Source organism: Neltuma alba, unplaced genomic scaffold (assembly GCF_004799145.2).
Source record: "Neltuma alba isolate B1F8T4 unplaced genomic scaffold, ASM479914v2 tig00012126_pilon, whole genome shotgun sequence".
Lineage (NCBI taxonomy): Eukaryota > Viridiplantae > Streptophyta > Magnoliopsida > Fabales > Fabaceae > Neltuma > Neltuma alba.
Window position 1 is genome coordinate 130,063 of NW_021636678.1, and position 27,143 is coordinate 157,205.

The 27,143-nt window shown below is 35.6% G+C and overlaps 3 protein-coding genes across 4 annotated transcripts; 1 reads left to right on the forward strand and 2 right to left on the reverse strand.

The window, feature by feature from the left end:
• Nucleotides 1-333: 333 nt before the first annotated feature.
• LOC114723246 (probable serine/threonine-protein kinase At1g54610) lies at nucleotides 334-4,622 on the forward strand. Of its 2 annotated transcripts, none has more exons than XM_028909417.1 (7): nucleotides 334-956; nucleotides 1,048-1,332; nucleotides 2,151-2,468; nucleotides 3,122-3,349; nucleotides 3,420-3,520; nucleotides 3,610-3,730; nucleotides 3,947-4,622. In XM_028909417.1, the coding sequence occupies exons 1-7, from the start codon at nucleotides 615-617 to the stop codon at nucleotides 4,328-4,330; spliced, it is 1,779 nt and encodes a 592-aa protein (XP_028765250.1). In that variant the 5' UTR covers nucleotides 334-614; the 3' UTR covers nucleotides 4,331-4,622. The 2 variants fall into 2 exon arrangements, with proteins under 2 accessions (XP_028765250.1, XP_028765251.1); XM_028909418.1 differs by having other exon boundaries at nucleotides 338-956; nucleotides 4,007-4,622.
• A 2,606-nt stretch (nucleotides 4,623-7,228) lies between these two features.
• LOC114723240 (protein BASIC PENTACYSTEINE4) lies at nucleotides 7,229-10,337 on the reverse strand. The gene is made up of 3 exons (XM_028909408.1): nucleotides 10,242-10,337; nucleotides 8,501-8,645; nucleotides 7,229-8,405 (listed from the first exon to the last, which is right to left on the reverse strand). Exons 2-3 carry the CDS (start codon nucleotides 8,567-8,569, stop codon nucleotides 7,533-7,535), a joined length of 942 nt encoding a protein of 313 aa, XP_028765241.1. The 5' UTR covers nucleotides 8,570-8,645; nucleotides 10,242-10,337; the 3' UTR covers nucleotides 7,229-7,532.
• A 5,178-nt stretch (nucleotides 10,338-15,515) lies between these two features.
• On the reverse strand, nucleotides 15,516-17,790 carry LOC114723239 (uncharacterized). The gene has a single exon (XM_028909407.1). The coding sequence runs from the start codon at nucleotides 17,695-17,697 to the stop codon at nucleotides 16,042-16,044; it is 1,656 nt and encodes a 551-aa protein (XP_028765240.1). The 5' UTR covers nucleotides 17,698-17,790; the 3' UTR covers nucleotides 15,516-16,041.
• Between the last annotated feature and the right edge of the window lie 9,353 nt (nucleotides 17,791-27,143).

The following is a 27,143-nucleotide window of genomic DNA, read 5'->3' on the forward strand; positions in this document are numbered from 1 at the left end:
GAGATAATTTTTATTATATGTTTACTTTATATACTATAAAATTATTTTTAAAATGATAATTTGGGTTTTATCCTGAAAGATGGATGAGAAGAGGGCATCATAAATAAACAGATTGAAGGGGTGAAAAAACAAGGAAAGAAATTTAAATTCAAAATAAGGGTATGATGAGAGGAGTACCTAGTAAGAAAGTCAACACTGAGAATTAAAAAGTGAACAGCTTCTTTTGGACGAAAGGCATTTTACTTTACTTTTTTGAGTTTTTATCATTATGTTTATGGCAGCTTCAACCCTTTCCGCTCTCCAAATCTGTTGACCTCATCACCCTCTGTCGTTTTGGACTTGGCGCTCCAGCCTCCATTTCACTGACATCCTCTAGTGGCATTTCCGTTATTTTCCCCAAAACTCCTGACCCTTTTCTTCCTTCCCCTTCTTCCTCCTCCTTCGCTGCCTTCCCCAGCACCTCCGCTCACTTCTCATACCTCCTAATTTCCGGCCACTCTCTCTCTCTCTCTCGAAATTGCCGGTCACTTCTCCTGCCTGCCTGTAATTGTAAAGCCTCTCATTTCTCGATTCCGATGTGTTTTCGTTACTCTGAGAGCACCCACTGCTGACGAATGGGTTGCGTGCTCGGAACGCGGGCGGATGGCGAAGGCCGACGGTCGGATTCCGGAACTCAGGATCACCGTCCTCGCGCTAGCCAGCGACATTCTGTCACTGACGGAGGTAATGCTGTTGTGGTTAGGAAGGAAGGGGCGGCGAGGGAGATGGAGGAGCAAGGGACTCGGCGTACCGGCGATTTCTCTGGGACTGTTCCGGCTCTGGAGAGACGGAAACTTAGACTTGATCCCTACGCTAAAACCGAACATGGTTGGCCGTTGTGGTTGATGGATGTGGCTGGCGAAGCTATACGAGATTGGTCTCCTCGTCGCGCCAACTCGTTCGAGAAGCTTGCTAAGGTGCTTAATGCTTCGAAACTTAACTCCATATTCGTTTTCTACAATTTGGATTTATTGAATCAGTGCTAGTGTGTTTGTCTTGGTTGTTCAGATTGGGCAAGGGACTTATAGTAATGTATACAAGGCTAGGGACCTTCTTACTGGAAAGATAGTGGCACTAAAGAAAGTTAGGTTTGATAATATGGAGCCAGAGAGCGTGAAGTTCATGGCAAGAGAAATTATTCTGTTGAGGCGGCTTGATCACCCCAATGTCTTAAAACTTGAAGGTTTAGTTACTTCAAGAATGTCATGCAGTCTATACTTAGTATTCCAGTATATGGAACACGATCTCGCAGGGCTTGCAGCTCGCCAAGGTGTTAAGTTTAACGAGCCTCAGGTACGGCAATTTTAAAATTGGAGTGTATTCGCTGTTAGTTTTATTCTGCAGCTGGCCAGGGCGTTAAGTTCAACGATATATATTAGCTATAATTCAGTATGCATTCTCCAGCTTTGTTGTCATTGAGATGTGTTAGAGGTTATGATTTTGTTTTGTTTCTAAATGCGTGCACAAACAACTTCCACTTTCCCTTTCAATACTATTATATATACCTGTGGTTGATCTCATCCCCCCCCCCCCCAGCGGGGGGGATCTGGAACTGAACAACACTTAACAAAGCATATTATTTTTATAGTAGTGAGATGAATATCAACAAGAATGAAAATTTTCACGTTTTGTCTCAACTTCTCTTGCCTCCGGCAAACCAACCTTATTTTGAGATTTTCGGTATCTTGCTCTATTAATAAATATATATATATATTTACTTGGGTAAATACTTGATACATCTTTTGTGCCAATGCAACGAGCACTTTGTATTTTGCTCATGCTGAGAATACCTAATAGATTATTTGGTTGCTATGCAGGAATCAATTTGTTTTATCTATCCCTAATTCAAAAGGGAAACAAAGATTGTACTTTATATACGGAGGGTGACTATACTGTGCCTGCGGTTTTTATGTAACTGCTTAAAGATTGGTAGTTCATTATTTGGTTCATGATGTCTTTATACACTTAATAATCCATTCAGGAGTTGTCTTAAAATAGTGATGCCTTTTACGCATTGATAAAACTAGAAGGAATAGTCATTCATTTAAAAATTCTGTGAGGAAATGTCTTACGGAAAGGCTGATTTGTTTCTCAGTATATTTCTATGGCAGGTGAAATGCTATGTGAAGCAATTACTCTCTGGCCTTGAGCATTGCCATAGTCGAGGTGTTTTGCACCGAGATATCAAGGGTTCCAATCTGCTCATTGATAATGAAGGAATCCTTAAAATTGCCGATTTTGGCCTCGCCGCTTTCTATGATCCTGAGAAAAAGCAGCCTATGACAAGTAGAGTTGTCACCCTTTGGTACCGGCCTCCTGAGCTTCTTCTTGGGGCTACACTCTATGGTGTCGGTGTTGACCTTTGGAGTGCTGGCTGCATCTTGGCAGAGCTGCTTGCTGGGAAGCCAATCATGCCTGGCCGAACAGAGGTATCACCGTGCTTTTTTTTTTTTTTTTTGTTCTCCTAGTGGCTATTTTCTAAACTTTGGAGCTATTAATCAGAAAAACTTTTCATTTATGCTTAAAGATACCAAGTTCAAGTCTTGTTGCAGCAATTTTAGTCGTTTTGTTCCTCGCTTACGTTCCTCGCTTACGATACTCATTGATGCCTTCGGTGCCAGCAGTGTTTTGCTTTGCAATTCTATAATCGAAGTTCTCTTATTTGCCAACCAAAATATGCAGGGCAAGCTGCTTTTGTTAGGCTGTGTCGCCTTGATTAGTTCACTTTTCATATCACTAAACAGTCATCTTGATGGATTGGAAATATCTGTTAACTGAAAGACAGAAAACCCGGTTAAAGGCAGAAAGAAAAGAATGATAAGCAACAACAGAACCCTAGTTCAATCCTTGAATGTTACATTATTTAAGTATGCTTTTATGCTGGGAGATTGTACCCACTGGTGCCATGCATTAGATAGTTGCCGTTACTAATAAACTTTTATTGATTGAGAATTGCCATTAAGTTTCGCTTGTCTGTTGTCACCTAAGAAATAATTTTATTTGCAAAAAAATAATGGATTTTGTGCCTCAAATGTACATCCCAGGATGACATTTGACTGACTTTTGATTTTTCTTGGGCTAGGTTGAGCAACTGCACAAAATATTTAAATTATGTGGGTCTCCATCTGAGGAATATTGGAAGAAGTATAGATTGCCAAATGCTACACTCTTTAAGCCACAGCAGCCTTATAAACGTTGCCTTTCAGAAACCTTCAAAGATTTCCCACCTTCTTCTTTACCTCTAATAGAAACTCTCCTTGCAATGGATCCAGATGATCGTGGCACTGCCTCAGCTGCTCTTTGTAGTGAAGTAAGCTGTCATCTTGCCATTAAAGTTATATTTGAGATGTAAACTATTCACATGTATTATCTCTCTGCAGTTCTTTGCAACTGAGCCCTATGCTTGTGAACCATCAAGTTTACCGAAGTATCCTCCCAGCAAAGAATTGGATGTAAAACTGAGAGATGAAGAAGCAAGAAGGTTCTCTCATTTCTACATTTGATACCATCCGGTCTGATTTTTATTTGGTGCTCATGGATGATGGGTAATGGATTTTATATTTTTTTCAGGCTAAAAGCTCAAAGTGGGAAAGCTAACGCTGTTGATGGTGCTCGAAAAGTCAAAACACGTGATCGTGGTCGGGCCATTCCAGCTCCAGATGCCAACGCAGAATTGCAAACAAACATAGATGTACGTGAATTACTCTTGTCATTATTATGTTTGTCTACTTCCCCCTTATTGACCTCAGATTACTAGTTAAGATGATATACAGTTTTGACTACCTGTTTCTTCAACTCCTAGTTCAAGCCATTGTATTCTTTTATGGCTGACGTCCGCCTTTCCTATTTACTTTATATGCTTGGACTACGTGAACATTTCCTTGACGCAGGGAAACTATTTAATCAGACGGTTCTTATTGGATCTGTATGCCCCATTAAGCAAGATTTCGTGTTTCTCAATTTTCAGAAGTGGAGAGCTGTGACCCATGCAAATGCAAAAAGCAAGAGTGAGAAATTTCCACCTCCACATCAGGATGGAGCTGTTGGATATCCATTAGATTCATCCCGTAAAGCGCCTGTTTCCTTTGGTGGCACTGATGCTTCCTTTGGCTCAGCAATATTTAATTTAAAAGTATCAGGACCTGTTAGAAATCATGCTGCTGCAAGACCTCACGGAGGGAGGAAAACTAGTAAAGCAGACTCCCAGATGGCGTCATCATGGAAATTTATGCGAGCCTTCAAGCCATCATCAATAGGCCCATCAGTGAACTTATTATTTCGGAGCAAATAATCAATTTCTGTAGCTTTTGGCATCCTAGAATGCGAGCCTTCAAGCGGCGGTTTGTTGATTCATTTTTCCTCCTTCTTGCTCTCATTTTTGGTGTCTTATTCTATCTGAAGTATCTGATTTATACAATGGAGATCCTTAGATTTGTATATTAAGAGGATTGAATCCCACTGCTGTATAGTTTCTGGGAGCTTTATTATCTCCATGACCTTCAAAGTGTCAGTCTAAGTTAGGGAGAACAAATAAAAAAGGATATTTGCAGGGTCATTTTATGCATATTATTTATCTGGCTTTTATGCACTCACGTATGCAAGCATATTTTCTTAGAGCATCAATAGAATTCTTCTCAGTTGAGAAAATGAAGTCACAATGAATATCGCAAGCTCAATGAAGATACCCCCAACCAAAACAAAAAACTTTGAAACTAGAAATACTGAAACAGAGGGACCGGCTACATAATGCAATACATAAACAATGGTTTCTTCAAACCATAATAGCACGTGAGATTCGTGCTTGTTCTCTTTGCCCCCATGTGCCAATGTAAATAAAGAATGATTGAGCCTTGATTGAGTTCCTTGGGGAGGTAAAAGGGTCATGACATCCACTTTAATTTTTTTCATACCTCATTTACTTTGTCTCGGATTAAGGTTACGCCGTTCATTTCAGATATGAAATTCGTCAAAAGGAAGTTTCTCAGAATTCCAAAATGTGCAATGAATCTGAAAAGTTAACGGTGATATAACACTCAACCCTTTCATTATTGCTCCCTCGGATTCTTATTATAGACTTTAAATAATTAATTTGCAAATAACAAGCAATTAGTTAAAAGAAATAGATATGTAAGAAATATATTTTTATTTTTAAATATACCCTTATAAATGAGGGGGAAAAAGGATGAAACAAAATGCATAAGAAAACATAATGAGAAAGAATGTGGTAAAGAAGTGAAAATAAATAATGAATGGCAAAATTGAAAAAAAAAATTAATTAAATATTAAGACAAATTCAAATTAAAATTTATAAAATGGACTACACCCTTCTTTAAATTTGGAGCTTATAAATAAGATTGGAGTTCGTATTTATAATAGATTGGTGCCATACATTTACAAAAAACCCAGTGAGTTGCACTAATATTAAATGGTGAATATGACTCTATGCCTTTATATTTTATACTATCAATGTAAATTTGAGTAATTACATTCTCTAGCCGGTTCGATCTTGCTAGCATTCAAACTAGTTTCACTTGCTTCTTATACTCAAAACATTTAAGCACTTGAAAATTGATTTATTTAATTTTGAAGTTGAGTATACATTTGGGAGAAAAATCACTATTATATTGCTTGAGATATATAAATATTATTTACTATATTCGAACACAAAATAAGTTTTAAAACCATTGAAAATTATATATGCATGCATATGTGTATATATATAATACCAAACATCACACTTATTTCGGCCTATTTAGAATGGTTTATAAACAGTTTTTCAATCATAATTTACAGAATATAAAATAAGTGTGTGAGATGAGTTTTTATTTCAACTTAAGTGATTTTAAACACTAATATAAACGGGGCCTAAGAATGTACGCAATACAGGATGACCTATGTTTTCGTTCTCACACTTCATCAAAACGTCTCTCTCAGTGATTATCTCTCCTTCCCCTCAGCCTTACTAATGATATCCAGCTTATATCCATTCCTATCGTAATGGGAGCCTTGTGATTATAGATGATCCAAGAAAACTCATGTTTGGACGATGATTATTTTTTAGACACATCATAATAATTTTCCCAACTTTAAAATTATATTCTCATACAACCTAGCATTGACCCTGGTCCCTTAATTATATTTTGTAAGAAAAAAAAATTACATTACTCTCTATAATTTCATCATATTTTTTATTAAATCGTTATAACATTTGGTTATTGGGTCTTTATAATTTTCTTAATTAAAATATCGTAGCTTATACTAATAATTTGTCAATTTGTAAGACAACAATGCTAACCATGTGGGTGTGGCCCGGTGACGGTGGACTGGTATAGACTACAAAATAAAAAGAAACAATGCTACAGCACACGCTGGCACAGATGGATGAGGCTTTGTGTCCCTTAACCATCGCCTCTGGGTTTGATCCCGCTAGAGGATGGGAATGAAACAAGCATGCCTGGGAGGGTTGCCCTCTTCTTGGGCTTCTGCAGTACCCAGGTGATTAGTCATTGGGGGACCGCCCCGGTGGATACACTGTAACAAAATTTTTACCAAAAAAAAGAAACAATGCTAATAGCAAATGACGTGGTTCCCACTTGATATAATTAACTGATTATGGGCATAGAGATTGATGTTTATAATTAAGAAAACTGAAACTGCAAAGATTTGATTAAAAAATCATATGAAACTAACAAAATTCACAAATTAAAATTTCCCTTTTATGAAATAAATATCGAATTCTAAATATAAGTCACTTTTAACTGATTCACATTAATAAAGAAGAATACCCTCTCTACTTCAAAATGATAAATACAAGATAAAATGGATCAATAACTTCCATTTATAACTAAAATCAATTTTTCAACTAGCTTTTATGTTTTAGCTTGAAAGAGACAACTATATTGTTACCTTGTTTTGAAAATCAAGATATCAAACCACGTTTGATTACTTTTATTTGACTTTTTAAATTAGTTGAAAACATCTTATAATTTGAAATGGAGGGGTAGTTAAATTCACTAAAGTTGTTATAAAATTAGAATAAATTTCTAATATTACTCTTATTATTTACACCAAACCCCATCAACATTCATTTCTACCCTTTTACTACCATAAATGGAGAAAAAAAATTATTTAACGCTCCAAGACTAATGAAAGGGACCAAAAATACCTTCCAAAAGGTGGCCTGTATAGGGGACTAGCGAGAGTATAGATTTCTAGAGGGGGTAGAGAATGTCTAACAAGGGATTCACATTCATACTGGACAGGTAAGACCGCAAACCAGCAGCCCTCCTTGGTCTTGACATCTTAAACTGCACATGTACAAAGATACTTCATATCTATCCCATTCATAAATTAGAACTTGGCACCAGCCTTCCATCAAAAAATCCCTTCCCTCAACAAAATTTTAGCATATCATGCTTGGACCATCACGACGCATGAGCTGACATAAAGTCCAGTCAGAGGTGGCCAACTAAAGCCACATGCGTGCATGCAAGCTACTTGATTGTGATGTAGCGATTTGTTCCATGCCTGGCCCAGTAGTCCTTGAGATCCAATGGTATAGATAAATCTTGGCCTTCTGCTGCTACCCTACTGAGCAGTCTTGTAAAGACGCTTCCACTCATTTTTCTTCCACCAATTCGAGAATGGCGCTTGTTTGGAAGCTGTGGCAATGGATACATTGACAAGGAGGTAGTACAACAGGATGACTGCCACCCGCCATTTCCCCATTTGTAGCACTGCCGTGGTACTCCAGTGCATGTGCAAACTGGGGCTGGCATGGTAGTCTCATCAAATGTAACCAAATTCAAGCCAACATCCTGTCTATCCCACTCAGATTTAATCTTAGTTCCTTCAGAAGAAGCTGACCTATTTAAATCCTCACCCATTTTCTTTCCTTTGCTCTTCAAAGCCTTAGAAGAAATTGCCTTGTCTTCCTTTTTTCTCTTTGCCTGATGAGATTTAACAGCTTCAGAATTTATTACTGTCACCGGGAAGGCCTCAGTTATGGTGGTATCCTTTGTGCTGTATGCGGCTTCTGCCATTTCAACAAGATGGTTAGAGGAATGGTGCATTCGCTTCGATCCGCGTTGAATTCCACTACCCAATTGGAAGTTGACAGCGTTGTCCCGGATTTGAAGGGCAGCAAGGGCATTATCTCGTTCCATTATGGCACTATCCCTCTGAACAAGTGCTTCATCCCTCTGCCGAAGGGCCTCATCTCGAGCAGCCAAGGCTTCATTCTTTTCAGATAAAGCTGCATTTCGTTCTCGAATAGCAGCCTCCCTTTCAGCTATGATGGACATAATTTTCTTATTCATGACTAAGGCATTTGGTTCCTTTGCTTGATGTTGAGGAGCCATATTCCACTGCACATCCCAATACGGTTAATCAGGTAAATAAAGCAGCGCTTTTTTTTTTGGGTGGGGGGGGGGGGGTTGCTAAATTTATGCATTATACTCACCGGGGAGTGTACTCCTCTATAATAGTCCACCTTATGCCTGCCATTTTCATGCTGACAGCCGTCATCCATCTTGAACCAGCAGATCCAGCGACGAATGATGAAGTTGACGTCAAAAGCTTTCAAAGTTCACTTAAACAATTTACAGCTGAAAGAGTAAATGCAGCAGTTAACTAACTACCTAACCGGCAAGACATACCAAATCTAAATATATTTTATTGAACATTTGAAACAAAAAGAAGGTCCGATTCAGCTTGCGTTGATATAGCATATTTTATTAAATCCATGCTTGGATTATTCCCCAAAAGGCTACCTTCCACCACCGAATATCCTCCAAACCCTTTCACATAGAAATAAATATGCACACCATCTTTTAATACATAACGCACTAAAGAACTTTATTTCCCTTCCAAATGTAATACACATCCTGGACCAAAAAGAGCATATTAGAGGGAAGAATTTAACAAAATATTGAGAGTTTTCCTTTTCTTTTCCTTCTGATAAAACCCACTACCAGAAGCTAAAAACATCACTCCTCTAATGACCAACTTCAAGGCAATGGAGAAGAAAAAATAAGAAGTTCCCTGCAAGACCAATCCACCATGATGAAACAGATTTATCAGCCATTCAGTCCTCATATTGATAATCACTGCTGTCCACAACAAAGGGAAATCATACAACACCACCATACTATGAGTAAATGTCTCTTGACAATCTAAAGACTGCCACCATTGATCATGACTCCAGACTTTAACCAACCAGTAGAGCAGACCACAACAGTATAGATATAAACTCCAAAAGAGACAAGAGAACCTCCCAATAACGTCATTACATACACAACTTCAGACACCAGATATTATGTAAAATAATCCTCCACAAATAAGAAAGACACAGCCAGAAGACCAGAGATGTTAAAACATTTCATTACATTTTTCTAAATGTCCTTGAATAGTTGGAAACAAAAGTCATAACTTTCTTAGGCTTTGATTCTAGTTGTTTGTATTCTTATACACATACTAATACCTTCACAAGCTGAGGGGAGCATTTCACACATAACTACACATGCTTTTGGTTGAAAGTTGAAACATCAGATTTTTTATGTCTGATCTTCAAACTGTGTCCAAAAGGCTATATAGAAAATTTAAGATCCTGAACTCTCATCAACACCATACAAAAGGGAAGCAAAGGCATAATTATATTCTACCCCTAAAAGGAAAATACACAATGGAGTATGAAGATTTATTTTATTGTGACCATCGTAAAACGTAACCAAATAGATCTTGAACTCGAGGTCACACGACGTTGATTAAAAGGTCCAATGGAAATATTGACTTCAAATTCTAAAGCAAGCCTTCCTCTAGTCGACAGTACTTCTATAAACTCCCTCAATGATCACATCATATAATGCGCTCGCTTCTAAAATTTCACTAAAAACACTTACATGATAGTTGACTAGGAAAAATATTTAAAAAGAATAGTAATGTTTATAAATTTAAGCCCAATTTTCACTAACCAAACGCCACAGTATAGTGAAATTATAACTTTGCAGTGTGGATTCGGGATTGAATGTTCTAGCAAAGAATCAAAAAGAAACCAAACCAAGTAAATAAGCACGATCGATCGAAACTTGCAGTAGAGCTACGGTTAGAAGCAGATTAGACCTAAGAAGTTAGAAGCGCGAAGAATTTAAAGCTTAGGGTAAAAAAGAGAGGACTGTTAAAACTCAATGAGACAGAAGACTTACAGGTAACGGAATAGGAAAGCGGCTCGAAGTCGAAACCCAAAAGGGTTACCATCCAATCTGATGAGAGAGAGAGAGAGAGAGAGAGAGAGAGAGAGAGAGGGGGAGGGAGAGGGGAAAAGGAGAGCCATTGGCGGATTCATTACATTCCAAGTCAGGCCACAGAGCCTAAACGACATCGTCGTTCAACTCTAACAGCGTTTCGAGGGTCCGTCACCACACAACGCAGCCCTTTTGCTTTCCGTTTAGGACAATATGAATTTCTTTTTCCTTTTTTTCGTTTTTCTTTCTTTCGGCCCACGTTTTGGGCAATCGGTTAAGTATTTACTTAAACTGCTTGTTTGGCCTAATTTGAAAAATGTGCTACTCTTCCGATCTTTAATATAAGACATATTTTACTAATTTAATTAGATTAAAGAAGTTAGTTAGTTATAAGAAATGTAATACATTTTTCCTAAAATACCACAATCATCTTTCTTAATATCACTCTTCCTCTTCTACTTAATTATGGTTGAGGGAGTATCCATAAGGTAATTTAGAAAAAAATTGATAAATATGAAAAATAAATCTTATATTTAGGACCAAAATCAACTTAATAATTAAGTCCTATATTAAGGACTAGAGGAGTACTATGTATGAAAAATAACAAATCGGAATTGTATCTTTTTATGTTAAAAAGGTAAATATTTTTAAAATAATTTTATTCTTACCTAAAATATATTTTTTTAATTTTTTGCTTTTGATTTTTATCAAATCTGTTCACTCTCTTTTTTCATAAGTATATGTATCTTTCTATTAAAAGCAATATTATTTAATTTAGGGAAAATTAATCTTTTGGTCCTTCAACTTTTAACTCACTTATAACTCAGTCCCTCAACTATGACTCAGTACGACTCAATCCCTGAACTTTTGACTCGTTTATAACTCAGTCCCTTATCTTTTAATTTTTTATATTATTATCCTTATAATTTACAGCTCAGATTAGGTCATCCTATGTGGCATAAATGGTAAAACACCTTGCCTCCAACTCAGCTCCACGTAACACAAAAAATAACAACAGGAGAAGAAGAGAAGATGGATAGGGTGTGGAGGTTTATTTAGGAACACAAAGGGAGAGTTCATATCAGCATTCATGCATCACGATCAACAAGGAGATAATGTTACAGCAGAGCTGTGAACGCTATTACTTGGGCTAAAAATGGCTCGGGAACAAGGCACACGTCAACTCATGGCGGAATCTGATGTATGAAATGGTCATACTAGTCTCGTCTGATATTGACCAGCATCATAAAGACTTCAACCTTGTTACGGAGATCAAATCCATCCTTGCTCGTGACTGGGAGTGAGGATAAAGCACATAGCTAGAACAGCGAATTGTGCAGCTGATCTCTTGGCAAAACAAGCTCTGAATGTACCTGATAAATTCCATTTCATCACTTCTCCCTCGTAGGACTTGCAGGAAATCATAGCGAAGGATAGGCAGGATATAAACTTGGACTCTGGATAGTTCCTAACCAGAGTTGGCTACTCGACTTTTATCAACAACAAAAAAGACGAGAAGACGGATGAATAGACAGAGAAAAGGCCAAAACAGGGGATAAACAGAGACAAAGCCGAGAGATATACTTGTGTAACAACCAAAGATGTGTAATATTGGGATAGGAGACATTTTAAACAAGCAAGAGATGAAGTCGAGTTTTATATCGAAATAGCAGAGCTTTTGTGCGGGTGTCAAGATGATTCAAAATGATTTTAATAAGATAAAGCTATTAAGTTGAGGAATGAAGGAGAGTCGGTAAGTAAGATTTTAAAGGAGATAATGTTTGGTTTCGAAAACGGGGAGAGAGTGTACAAAGCTTCCTCCTGATCGACCCTTGATAATTTAATAATTTTCAGAGATAAAAAAAGAAGAAGGGAGAGAGTAGGAGTGAAGGAAGTGAACCTGGGAAAAAAAAAAAAAGGCCAGGCATTTTCAAAATCAAAAGAAGATCAGTGAGGCCATAATGTTGCAGAGAGGGATGCCGGTGCCGATCACCAGTATAGCATGTGTGGGTTGCGTTGTGAAAGGCTGTGTTATCTACGCCTCTGTATTTCAGATTCATCGCTTGTCTTTTTCAGTTGTGACTTCTTGTGTTGCGTGGAGCTGAGCTGGAAGCAAGGTGTTGTATCATTTATGCCACATAGGATGACTCAATCCCAATTGGAGATTACAAGGATAATAATATAAAAAATTAAAAGATAAAGAACTGAGTCATAAACGAGTTAAAAGTTCAGGGACTGAGTCGCACCGAATTATAGTTGAGGGACTGAGTTATAAGTGAATTAAAAGTTGAAGGACTAAAAGATTAATTTTCCCTTTAATTTATTATCAATGTTAAATATGGACTTTCTTAATAAAAAATTAAATTTTCGGTTGGCCACCAATATATACTCTTTTCCAACAACTCAAAAGAAAAATTATTCCGACAACTCAAAAACAAGTTGTAATGACCCAGGCTCTGTTTTTCCTAAGTTGGGCCAAGTAACAATCTCAGACTCAGAGTTAACCCAATAGGGCTGTCCATGATGTCTGCCGCTTCTTCAGCCCATATAGTGCAATCACACATGCAAATGTAACGGTGGGCTCTGTGATTGTGAAATACTTTATGCATTTACATATTGCTAATAATCCACAGGACCGATGTCTCGCAGAGAGAAATACTCACATTCAATATCAAACAGTGTCTACCAATAGGGATTGGTTCAAGTGGTAAGCAGCTTGGTATCACTTAAACGAGATCTCGAGTTCGAGCCTCAACGTATGCAGAAATCTCCGTTGGAAGACTCACCCACCACAGTCAGATGCATGATGGGACCAAAACAATTCTCTTTCATTAGCCTTATAAGATATAAAGTAAAATGTTATTAATATTATCATTAAATTTTATTAGCATGCATGTATTCATTGTCCTGATCATTGTTTTCTTTTTGGGGGGGGGGGTTCCTAGCTTCCCTCCTATTTAAAAAGAATAAAGTAAAACTTTAAACTTTCAATCAATTCTTTTGGATCAGAACTCAAAATCAAAATATAACTTTGTTTGAAAGTATTTTTGATGGAACTAAAATAAGGGAGTTGCAATATCAAATGACCTTTCAATATTTTGAAGAAGTTTACTTTCTGTTATAGATGGAGAATACTCTTATTATGAATTAAAAGAAAATGAAAACAAGGACGAGAATAATTTAACAAGAAGGATGCTGAAATTGTGTTGCCTTTTGTTTGAAATTCAATCTGTCATCTAAAATACTTACGAAAGGAGAATAAATTTCCAGAGTTGTATTATATGAAGTTTGCCATTTTTACGCTCAAATATGCTCCAAGGCTCGATTTAGGAGAGGGGCATGTTTACTCATTAAATCACCCATTTAGAAAAGATAATTATTTTGTTACCCAACATCACTACTTTTTTTCTTTTACCGGATGCACCTCACATGTACAAACATGGAAAGACGACAAATTTTGTTGGCCCTCCCGCATAAAAATGAATGATTTATAAATATTATACCCTTTTTTTTTTGGGAAAATCCCAAAAAAGGTCCTTAGAATATGGGAAATGCCAGATTGGGTCCTTAAATTTCGAAAATGATAGAATGGGTCATTGACCCAATCTGTCATTTGTGAAATTCAGGCGAATTGACAATTTTGCCCTCATTTATTCATTCACTACAATGATTCAAGGAATCACTATAAGAGTTTAGGTCTTACCTAGATTCGTGTAGCGAATAACTACTCATTTTTTCATAGTCAGGTGTCTTGTTATTAACTACAACTAATTCTGTAATCACTAGAACAATGTAAGCATTACCTAGATTTGTGTAGAGAATAACTACTCATTTTTTCATAGTCAAGTATTTTATTATTGTCAGGTACCTTATTATTAACTACAACGAATCTTGTAATCACTAGAACAGTATAAGCGTTACCTAGATTTGTTTAGAGAATAACTACTCACTTTTACTCAGGGGCAAAAATGTCAATTCGCCTGAATTTCATAAATGACAGATTGGGTCAATGACCCATTCTTTCATTTTCGAAATTTAAGGACCTAATTTGAGATTTGGTATATTCTAAGGGCTTTTTCTGGGATTTTTCCTTTTTTTTTTGTTGCTGCAACAGGATCAAATTTTAAAAAAACAACTTGGAACGTCTTTATCGTGAGGGAACTAATTGGGCCTGAAATCAATCGCAATCCCGTGAACTAACCCCCCCCCCAAAACAAAAACAAAAACAAAAAAGGCAGAGGGCTCCATGAGAACAATTACTTGGCACCTGCCTTCCATATAATTTGAGCTGTCTATGCAGCCTGCAAAGTTTGTGAACATCTGTAAAGAGAATTCAGCATGCTTTCGCAGTTCATGGATTTCAGATTTTCTCGCCTTGTATCTGTGGTGACGGTGGAACGCAATATCTGGAAAAAGATTGCTGCAGAACTTTTGACATTACATCCTAATGTGAATGCATAGGCAACTTTGACAAACATCAGAGTTATCTTATTAAGCTAAGCCTTATGACACACAGTTGGCCGATATGAACATTAGTATTCAATGTTCATTCCAGAAATAACCATACACTATTAAGAAACGGTCCATCAAGTGTACAGACCATACTGGGTCCTCTTTCACATTCTATTAAGATTATTACAAATAAAGAAAGCAAGTTTTAGTCATCCAATCCCATTAGAAAGATGATTTCCGCGTAAACTTGTTTATGGACTGAACTCTAGCGAACCAGCGCAGAAGCCTTTATATCTAGCCAGGTATTAATGTATTTAAGGCAAGAGGTCTTTACTTGTTAAAGCAACAGAAAACAGGAGTATAATGTCGGAAAACCCAGGACCACATGCACAAGGTCAAGAAAAAACTGCACATGCTGCTGACAGCTAACTTACGTGGACCACCACCAAAAGGCATCCAGGAAATTTCCTCATTATAGTGCTATTATAATAATCTATCACATAAATAATCTAACAAACACTAGTTAGAGCTAAGCCATGGTCACAACAATTAATCAAGAAATTGAGTTCGGAATTGTAAGTCCACATTGAAAGAGGAAATCAAAATCTTGCTAAAGAAGTCATCGCGTCAAAGCCTTACAGGTATGCATGTGCTAAGAGAGGCAATGTCCAGGATTCAGATTGTTAAATCCAGAAACGAAGCTGTCACTTAGCAGCCAGGAAAACTGATAAACTCGGAAGCACAAGTTACCAGCACTGCAAGCAATTAGGCCATATGAATTAATGATTTGTACAAGTTGACCAAGTCATTCTCCCAAATATTTCTTCTTTTTCCCCCTTCTAACCATTAATGTGTTAACACAAAGTGCTTACTGGCAACTGATTACCATAGAACTATGCCAGATGGTCTGCCCCCGGGTCTTATCTGAATCTAATCAATTATCCCTCTCCTGAAATCAGTGCAACTCAGTATCCATAAACAACTTCACTACTCGGCGGACTTGCTACATTGCAGCATCAATAAAATTGAAGTGTAATATGAACAGGTAAAATAGAACTCATGAGTGCGTTTATGATGAAGTAGAGTTCGGTTAGTTCACATTGTACATCTTATCTTCAAACAGAGACCTCGCAGGAATCAATCTAACAAAACGAAACAAAACAAAACTTACCTCTACAAGACAAATAAACTTGAATTATAAACACAAAGAAAAGGGAAAAAGAAATGAGTACAACTATCATACATACATATCAATGAATCAATTCTTTTTCCTATACCATCGTTAGGAATTTGAAGAATCTGTTCATCTTTAGGGTCTTGCAAAAACTCCCCATATCTTACCACTACCAAGGCTATCCAAGAGTTTCTTGGCACCCTCAATATCCATCTCAACAAGTTTCTGCGTATATACACAAGCGCCGGCCGCCACCATATGTTTCCTACATTTCTTTGAATGCACAAGCGACGTCAGCACTGAAACAGGATATTTTTTATCCAAATTCTGTATTGAAGGATCCAACAGCTGAACAGCACTAGCTATGCCCCTCTCATCCTTCCGGAAAATTTTCCTATTGCCCGCATACAACAAGAGCACCGACAACGCTTTTGCGGCTGCTTCTTTCTCTTCTACAGCTTTGCCATCCAGCATCTTGATCAATGGGGTCATACATCCACATTCACCCATCTCCTTCCTCGATTTTGTGTTGTACGACCCCAAAGCATAAACAGCTCGAGCTGCCGCACTTCTCAACCCTAGAATTCCACAGTTCAACACGCCCACAAGGCGGAGTATAAAGCCATCAGAAACAAGAACTTCAGCAATCGGAGAACTAGAAGCCAGGTGACTCAAAAACTCAGCCGCGACTTCAAGACTCCGAACTGTCGGAGCTGAGTCCCAAAAATTCTTCAGGCACTCGATCCCTCCTTCCTTTACAAATAAAATTTTTAAACTTTCGTCTTCAGAAACTAAATTGGACAAACATCCAATTGCATTTTCTTGCGCTAATGCAGTTCCCGATGAGGCGAGCCCCAGTAGAACAATAACGGTGTTTTCCTCAATAAAATTCTCTCTAATTTCAGGAAAGACAGAGAGATTTCTTAAAACCCCTGCTGCCGAAGCTTGGGAACCAGGAGTGCCGGCTTGACAAATCTCTAACAGTGACGAGATTCCACCTCTAGACCCGATTGCTCTAGCATTCTCTTTCGAGAAACTTAGAGCCTGGAGGGCTATGCAGGATTTCTGTTTGGCAAATCCACTCCCCGAATCGAGAACTCGGACCAATTGATTCAAAAGCAACAAACCTTCAGCGATCAACACATGCTTGCTACTATCCACCATGGAGACTCTGGAGATGGCAGCAACAGTCTTCTCCTTCATCTCCGAAGAGGCAGAATCCAGTAAGCGGACAAGCACCGGAACCACACCCTGCGCCACAGCTATCATCACATTCTTATCATCCTCTTCGAGTAAACCCAACAAGGAGACCATCGCTGACTTCCTGGACTCAGCAGAACCGATTTGCAGACGAGTAATCAAGTTCCTGGATTCAGACCGTACGGCCTCTCTCTTAGACGAGCTGGAAACGGCCGCGTCCTGCAAAACCCCACTCCTGAAAAGAATCTCGCAGTCTTTAACATGGCGATCCAACTTAGCGAGGACCGAATCAATGTCGCTCTGAGTCTTAAGCTTTCCCTGGGATAAGTTGGGGGACTGGCATTCTTTGGCAAGCGAAACGGCATCCTTTAAGGTGTATGAAATGGACTGAAGTAGCTCGAGTGATAGAGAATTGGACGAGTAATTCGGAAACTCAGAGGAGAAATCAGTGAGCTGAGTCTGAAGATCGAAGAGTTTGGCTCTAATTAGAGACCATTTACCTTTAAAGTTAACAACAGTGGGAATCTCATCCAGAAGAGAAGAAAGAAGCTGAATGGAGACGTTGAGAATATCGTTCTCCGATTCTTTCATGGCGGGTCTCGCAGCTTAGCGAAATCGCAGTACAGAAAGGGGAAAAAGGTGCAAAAGAGTAGCGTACTAGGGTTTAGTCTTTCAGAGCGTCCGCAGTTCAGAGCTCAGACGACGAGAGAGGGAGAGAGAGAGGGGAGGCTGTGTGTATTGTGGCTGATTTTGGGCACAGAGGAAGAGAGGTGCGGACCGAGAAAGTCTAGGTTGGGAGTGATACGCGCCTATTTGGAGCGTGAAATCAACGTCTTTGTCAGTCAGTTTTCATTCCCGCCACGCATATTTATGGTTCGCGGAAAGTTGGCAATTAACTACAGTAATTCGGGATATAAATAATTAAATATAATATAGGGAAAAATATAATTTGGTTCGTTTTTAATTTTTACTAATTAATATTAAAAGTCGGTGCACACAAAATGAAAAATGGTACTGATATGCTACCTCCTGTACTAATTATAAGAGCCAGTTGAATAATTTGAGTAGATTAAAGAAGTAAGTTTAGTTAGTTATTTGTCCTAAATAAGTGTTGTTTTTTCTAAAATATTTTTGCCAATCAAGTGTATTTACTAGAACTATCATTGTTAAAAGGGTTACTTTGGAGAAAAATGTATAAATATGAGAGACAAAGTGGATTGGGATATTATATTTAGGACTAAAATAAAAGTCAAACAAGATCTTATATTAAGGACTGGAGGTAGTATTAACATGTCTTTCTTAATGTATTTTTAATTTTTACTAATTAATATTGCATTAAAATAATAAATAAAAATAAAAAATTCCTTCAAAGCCAATGTTAATCTCAATATGACAGTTAAAAATGCAGGAAGTACTGATTAATATTAGAGCCTCCAGTAACTTCAATTCGCAAAGAATGTTTAATATATTAAGATATTTTAAATTCTTTTTTCTAGCATAAATTCTCACGATATATCCGTAGATTCTCTAGGAGATTTTGATTTAATGCTATTCTTAATGGTGTTGACTAAAACAGAAAATTATATTAATAATGTTGATTCATTAAAATTTGCCAATATTTGAATAATTTAAAATTAGTCAGAGATTAGTTGACCGGAAAAATATCATAAATTTTTATGCAAACTAATATAACGCGGATGAGGACACATGAACAATTTAGCCTCTTCTGGTCATAAAAAAAAAATCTAGGTTTAGTATATAAAATAAAAAAATTAAAAGACCAATAAGAAATAATTTCTGAACAAAATAATTATAGTGCATTTATTCCAAAATAAAATTAAACTGATAAAATTATCAAATCATACTGAAAATGCCACATAAATATTGCATAAGTAACAAAATAAATTATTTTTAAATACATGCCAATTGAAACAACTCATCGCTTAGGGTATTTGAGTTAACTTCTCACAAGTGATTTTGCAAATTTTGACTTTTTGAAGTAGACATGTGAAAAAAAATATTGTGTCAATTTATATAAAAATATTTTTAAAGGTTTTCAAACACCCTTTAGAGTGAAGTGGATTATAAATAAAGATTGAGTTTCTTTCACCAATTACGTATCACTCAATTATACTTTCTGTAAAGAGTTTAAACTAACAAATTCCTCCACTTTAAAATGTCTTAGAAAAGATATTGGGTATCATTTAAATTCTTATCAATTCCTACCATAAAAGAAAGAAAAAATAATAAATATTTTATTAGTTAAGGCCATTGGCAACAAGTCAGGGCATATCCCGGGATAACCTAACGTCTTGGATGGCGTGTCAAAAGCAAATCTGGGAAACAAGGAAGAGTAAGATTTATAATAGCCTTATTCTTACCGAATATAAGAAACTTAAGTAATCTGATGAGCGATCTCAATCTCTCATCACTTTCTGAGTAATATATATACATATATATATATATATATATATATAAATAAACGGTCCATTGATGCACTGTATTCGTTCACAAGCAATAGCAATACATTTCTTAGAATAGAAATTAACTAACTTTTTTTTTTGGCTATAAAACTAACATATATTTGATTTGACTGTGTCTAATTTTATAAAAAAATTTCTTGAAAAATAATAAAAAGGCCTTGAGATATTAAATTGGTCCAGCGACGCTGACCATTACCCAACTCACATTGAAAGTCATGCTTTTTTTTTTTTGAGAGTTTGTTTAGTTGAGGATATTTCATTTTTAAAAAAAAGGTACAACAACTTGGTTTTTTCTTATAAAAAATTATAATTATGTAAACTAACTACTACAGTACTACTTACTAAGTACTCAACAAAGTTAAGGGATTTCAAGATATTAAAAGCAAATAAAAACAACGACCTGAGTTAGTAACCAATTTCTACGGTTAAAAAAATCAAGTTGATTTTCAACTTATGTTTAACTAAAAATAATTGTAAAACCAAATGTCACGATTATTTAAAGTTATTTCAAATAAGATGTGTTGGCAAAAAAACGCTCAAATAATAGTATGATTTAAGAATATATTATTTCTAATTAGATTAACTCTATTCATAAATATTAAAAATTTGAATCTCAATTCTAAATTAGTTGGATAATTCTTTCTTATTAGTACTGCAACAAACAAATTAAAAGGCAAAATAGTAAATAATAGACTCAAACAAGTTACTACCTCCGGTCCTAATTATAAGACCCAGTTGACTTATTTGAGGAGATTAAGGAAGTAAGTTAAGTTAGTTATTTGTAATAAATAACTGTTGTCATTCCTAAAATATCCTTGCTAATTAAGTGTATTGGCTAGAACTATCATTATTAGAAGGACTATATTAAAAAAATGCATAAATATGAGAGATAAAATGGATTGAGATCTTATAATTATGACCAAATAAAAAGTCAAACAAAGTCTTATATTAAGGACAGAAAGTAATATTATTTAAAAAAAAGAAAAAGGAAAAAAGGCAGAGAGTGAGGACCGGAGGAGGGTGCAGGGACCGTGTAACATACGGCGAATAAATGGGGTAGGTGGATGAGATGGAAATAGGGAATTGGGCCAAAAGGTACTCAGAGGCCCATCTTGCATTTTTAATAATAGGAAACTTTATGAGCGCAGTGACAGGTATGACAGCGAGAGTTCCCACGTCTCCCAACTCTAGTTTTGTCTTTTAGTAACTCCTAAGATTCCCACGCGCCCCTCCATACTCACGCGCACTCTTGCCACCGCCCGATTATCAGTGAATTAAATTACTAGTACTGTGAAAGTCAGATTTTATGTGACGGTGGGCTTGACTCGTTCACGCGGCATATGGTACCCAAAGCTGACAGCCTTAAACCCTACGGGGTCCATTCTTCTATATGTAGGTTCGTTTCCTTTCTGTTAAATTCGTACACGTGTCAGTTTCTTAGAGATCCTCTGGTCGTCGCTCCCTTCAGCGGATCAAGGCTATCATCACTTCATGGATTATTTGCTCATCTTCGCCCTAAGGTATATCAATAATAAAATAAGTAGCTGGTCACCAAAAATAAATAAATAAATAGCCTCGTCATAGTGGCTGTTTAGTCAAAGCAATGAGGACATACATGGGCAAATAATTAGAAATTCACATTTCAAATAATCTTAACTTTGGTCACTTTGGGTTTGGCTGAATATAAAATTAACATATATATATGGGCCAAACAATTTGTTAGGACAAGTTAATTATAAGGTTTGTTTGGTACGGAGAAAATAGATGAAAGAAAAAAAAATTTTAATAAGTGAACTTAAAAACTTTTAATTAATTTTAATTATTTTTTATTAAAATTTTAAAATTTTATTCTTTTAATTTTTAAAATCAATCTTTTTAAATTTTTTCTTTTCTCTCCTTCACTTCCCTCAGTTCCAATTAACGGTACTTCTTGCAATCATATCCTCTTAATTTGTTGATTGAATCGATCAATCGATTCAAGGTGGACAGTTTTTCATTGTCGAAGACAGAAAAAGAAAAAAAAGCATTGGTCTGTTTTATAATCAGTGAAATTCTGAAAAAAATTAGAATTTTTTTCTGACAGATTAATTCGGGAGTACTGTTTCGTGACAATAAAATTGAATTTTGTTGGGCCTTGAATGGCTGAGTCTTTCTTAAATTTCTTGACCAAAACAAGTTGAAATTTTATGCACTGCAACTGCATGCGTTTTGCAGAGAAATAATCTTTAATAATGTTATACTTGTTTTGGTCAAGTAAAAAAAAAAGAGGAAGTATAATTGAAAAACATAATACTCCTCCGGTCCTTAATATAGGACCTAATTGTTGAGTTAGTTTTGATCCTAAATATAAGACCCATTTATCATATTTATCAATTTTCTCTAAAGTACCCATATGGATACTCCCTCAACCATAATCAAGTAAAAGAGGGAGATGAGGTATTAAGAAAGATGATTATGGTATTTTAGGAAAAACATGTCACATTTCTTATAATTAACTAACTTACCTAACTTCCTTAATCTAATCAAATTAGTTAAATGGGTTTTATATTAAGGACCGGAGGAGTAATTTATAATGCTATAAAATATAAACAAAAATCTTCTTCAAAAATTGACTTTATTTGGGTATAATGCAGAAAGCATATAATTGACGCAACGATGAAAGAAGACCGATATATGGCAACATTAATTCCTGTGAACAATCCCACAGGTACAGACAAATAAATATTATAATTAATCCCGCAAGGCACAGAAGGGAATCTAGGGGCTGTGCAGATATAAATGTCGCAATCGATGAGCCATGAAGAATACTCTGAACAACATCACATTATGTGTTTATCACATTATATTAAAAGCTGTATATGGAACAACTCTATTAGCGGCTACCTCAATATCTTTAAAAGATATCAACCAAGAAATAAATGACATGAATATATTGAAGATGAATGTTAGTTACTTTCTCTAATTCTAAATAATTCAAAATAGTTAGAAGTTTGTTTTATTTTTAAATATAAGCTTTCAACATCTATTATTTCTTATATTTAATATAATTCCCAAACTATTTTTATTGACTGTACTTGTTAAAATGTAAATAATTATAATGATGGGTATGTTAGGGAAATGAACATGCTTTTTTTTTAATAAATAACTATTTTAATTATGTTTTAATTTGTGTGAATTAATTGTTTAGTTTTTATATCACTTGGTGTCTCTGGAAGAATACATACAACACTGCCCAGATAAGGTGATAAGCTTGAACTTTAATTGAAGACCAAGGAAAATGTAGCATCTAGCTAATTGAATATCATCGTTTTCCACCAAGAAAAGAAGGGAAAAATTGGCCTAGCTATTTTTTTCTGTTCTTTTTCACTATTGTTTGTTTTCATTTTTTTAAATATACGTTTTTAGTCCATTGATCATTCAAACAAGCCAATCATTTTTTTATTGCACAAAATACGCCAATTATTTAATATTCCATGAGATCGAAGTTTAAATGTTTTGCACTTATTATTTCAGTAGAACCAAAAGTTTTTATTTTTCTAGGAACCAAGAATTTAAAGTTTTAAATCAGTCTCCTATATTTATACAATTATATGCGAATTTCGAAGAGGGAATTATTTAAAGAGATAAGAAAACTCACTTCGCCACTATTCATTTACTTTTACTATATCTTTCAAAATGCACAATATGTAATTAATTAATTTATCATTATAAAAAACTTTGATTCTTTGATAATTTGACCATATGACTTAGCTTGAGCATACGTGTGGAGGCTTGACAAGCTTGCTAGAGGCATATCCAATATTCTTACCAGCTATGTGTCCTTGGTATATCTTCCTCTTCTTCCTAGGGAAAAAAATGGAAAAATAAAAAAGTTATATATATATATACTACATCCGGTCCTAACTATAAGAGTTAGTTGGAGATTCAAATTAGTCTTAAATATAAAACCTTAATCAATATTTGATATTATTTATTTTTTTCAAAATAGCCCCTATGGTAATTACATATATTAAAAAGTTCCTATTACAGTACACATAATTAACAAGGATATTTTAAGAAAGACAACATCCATTTATTACAAATTTTTTGATTATTTAACTCTTTATATTAGGGATCGGAGGTAGCATATTATATTAGATATATACTTCATAGATTAAAGAGATGTAAAGCTGAAAAGCACGTGAAATTCTGTATAGTGAGGAAATATACTACATATCTTAAGGAGGAAGCTTGGAATAATAATGCATGTAGCGCGTAATTATAGGCCCTTGCTTGGAAAAATAAATGTGTGGGTACGTGACCACAACTCCTAAAGTCAACCCTAGAAAACGAGCTCTAAAGCACAACCAAATCTATCTGAGCTTTATACTACCTCCGGTCCTAATTTTAAGAGTTAGTTGACTAATTTGAGGAGACTAAGAAAGTAAGTTGAGTTAGTTATTTGTCCTAAATAGGTATTGTCTTTCCTAAAATATCTTTGCTAATCAAGTATATTGACTAGAACTATCATTGTTAGAAGAACTACTTTGAAAAATATATATATAAATATGAGAGACAAAGTGGATTGAAGTTTTATATTTAGGACATAAATAAAAGTCAAACAGAGTCTTATATTAAGGAGCGGAGGTCGTATTATTTATTATATTCAACAAATATTATATTTATATCGCCACATGAAAACCCACAAAATTTTGTTAACCCAATTACTAAACCTGATTTTCCATGGTATGTAGATTTGTATCAGCACATGTAGTTGATTAATAAGTCACATATTGTTTATGTTTTGTGATGAATAGTTAGCTTATTAGAATTGTGTGTGTGTGTGTGTGTCTTTTACTAATGACATATCATCAAGTAACATGGCATGATTACTGCTAAATGAATCCGTAATCATCTGGTTGTGCAGACACTTGGGTTGAGGATTAGGTACAAAGCATGTCATGAATATGAGGAGTTTACGTGACAAAACTAAAAGGCCAGGGTAACACATTAATCACTTAGTTTTTGTATTTTTGACTCGTTGCTAGAATTTAATTCATACAACTCAATCTTAATAAATTGGTCGTCACATATTTAAAAAATTCAAGTTCTTTAGGAAGTTAGTTGTGATCGAGTCATTAAAATCAAACTTGAGGATTGAAGATGTGAGTCATAAGTCAAAAACTATAAGGACTAAAATGATATATGTTTCAACTAAAAGGGTTGGGTCTGGTAAAATGGTTAATTCCTCACAACGTGACAAACTAAGTTTTAAATTCCTATTGGAGAAATACATATATTTAGTACCTAACAACACCTCGAACAATATTGCTTTCATACTTGTGCTTAAAAAAATGTTACAAAAGCAAAAAGGTTGGCGACGCAAGTAGAAAAAGGAAAAGAAGGCGGTGAATGTCAAAACGAACCGATTCAGTGCTAGTTGGGGTGATAGACATGAAAATAAAAGCAGACTCTTCTGCATCAGTTGACTCTGCAAAATTCAGCGGTAGGGGATAGGCAAAAAGATGAGGAGCAGGACCAAAACATCAACATAATGAAGCATGTTTCTGGTCCCTTCAAGTTTATGGAACATATGCCTCAACAATCTCTATCTCTATCTCTGAAGCTGCTCGATCGCAAAAGGAATTAAACAAGACAAGGAATAATAATGGCCGATAAGAAGGTGGGTATAAATATGGGGGTAGGGTAACTGGGTGGTAGCATGGGATGGGATGGGAATTGGATTGAGAAAGAGAGAGGGTTTTGTATGTAGATGAAGAGTCATATGTCAGGGTAGCCAAGGATGGCTTGCCTTTTACATGATACAATCTCAATTCCTTTTAGGGTTTTGTCTCAGTCTTTAGACGATGATGAAGCCACAGGGGATTGGATTTATCATATATGGGCAAGTTTCCTTGGCTATTTGACTGTCTCTTCTCTTACATGCTACACCCTTCTCTCTTAATTTACTTCTTCATTATTCAAACAAATTAAACCTGCAGTCTAGCATGATCATGGACTGAACAACTCTGCGAATCTCCATGATGCCCATTCTTCATTATGGTATGTTTGTTTCATTATTCACCAATAATTCTGCTGGCTTGTTTAATTTGTATATCTCACTAACACGCTTGATTTTGAAAACTATTTTATCTTTTCAAGCTTTTTCACTTTTTCAGCAGATGACAAGATCGACCTTGTTAATCACTTGGATGAATTGGTAACTAAACAGCAGATTATTAGGAAAGAGTCCAAAATTCCCTAACCCATGCTCTTATCCTGTTTGGTATCAATATAGAAATAGATTCCATTTTTCTTAAAAAACACAAACAGAATATGTGATATTCATGAGAGTATATATTGTCTTATATATCTGCTACTCCCCCTTTTTAAACTAATTGCTTGTCGTTCGGACTTCTGGTTGGCTTTGTGTTTCCTTGGTAAAAGCTTTTTTAAAATATGCAGAAACCGTCCTTTCCTAGAAGAGATGATGAAGTGAAGAACGCCTTTTATTGTCGTTAAAAGCAAGTTATTAATTCGAACTCAGTTATGAGAGTTTTTATTTTTCAAGTTTTAGAGGCGGTGATCTGATGATGATGAAAATCAAGTCATCTCACAGAATTGTAAAACTTCATAATTAATTAGGTGACTGTGTTATAGAACCAACATGTGATGATCAAGAACAACTTGACGCGTTTGGCCGACAAAGAATGGATACTACGAGACACCATAATATATATACATAGATCCCATCACACACAAGACACCATGATTATACTGTATTACAGATATGAGAACACTAACTATGCAAACAAAGATACATATATCGAGTTCTAATTAGAACCTGCAACAAACTGAGCACAAAGAGGAGACAACAACTGGCTTCCAGATCACGCAGGAGTAAATAATCCTTAAAATATTTCAAATTAAAGGATAGTTATGCTAAATAATTGGCAGACTCCAAAAGAAGGAAACAACCAATATATGTCGTACAAATGGTTTGACTAAAATAGGAGAGGAAGTGTAATGCGTGGGGGAAAAGGAAAATACGAGCCCTTATAGTTTGGGTTAATACAGTGTTCGGTTCTTATACTTTCCTCTCATTTTAATTTTGACTTTTATAATTTTAAATCATAAGTTTTGATTTCTTAATGATAGACAAAATAATCCAGGTTTTTATTAAAATACAGGGACTAATGTTTCACACAGGAAAAAAACTTGAGAAATCAACACTAAATTGAAGTCCTAGTATTTCCTGGGTCTGTTTGAGTGCCTCTCAAAACCATGGTTTGGATGGGATGTCACCCAAACAGTATCAATTTTGGAGAAATAAGCGGAAACCATGGTTTGGGTCAAAACCATGGTTTTAGAGCAGGTGATGTGAATTTATTCTGTTTCTAACTCAAATTGAAAAGTATGATTGTATCTGTCAGAGTAGATTTTAACAATAATATGATTTTAACATCCCTTGATTATTTTTTTGTAAACATATTTAATCTTATATCTTATAAATATATATACACATATTAATTATATTATCTTATGTATTATTAATTATGTTGGTAAAAAATATAT

Bases quoted from the DNA above. Each gene is read 5' to 3' on its own strand.
- LOC114723240 (XM_028909408.1), bottom strand. From the start codon at position 8,569: ATGGATGACGGCTGTCAGCATGAAAATGGCAGGCATAAGGTGGACTAT. The intron at 8,406-8,500 runs GTGAGTATAATG...TGGGATGTGCAG, and splicing joins ATAGAGGAGTACACTCCCCG to TGGAATATGGCTCCTCAACA.
- LOC114723239 (XM_028909407.1), bottom strand. From the start codon at position 17,697: ATGAAAGAATCGGAGAACGATATTCTCAACGTCTCCATTCAGCTTCTT.
- LOC114723246 (XM_028909417.1), top strand. From the start codon at position 615: ATGGGTTGCGTGCTCGGAACGCGGGCGGATGGCGAAGGCCGACGGTCG. The intron at 2,469-3,121 runs GTATCACCGTGC...TTCTTGGGCTAG, and splicing joins TCATGCCTGGCCGAACAGAG to GTTGAGCAACTGCACAAAAT. The intron at 3,521-3,609 runs GTTCTCTCATTT...TATTTTTTTCAG, and splicing joins AGAGATGAAGAAGCAAGAAG to GCTAAAAGCTCAAAGTGGGA.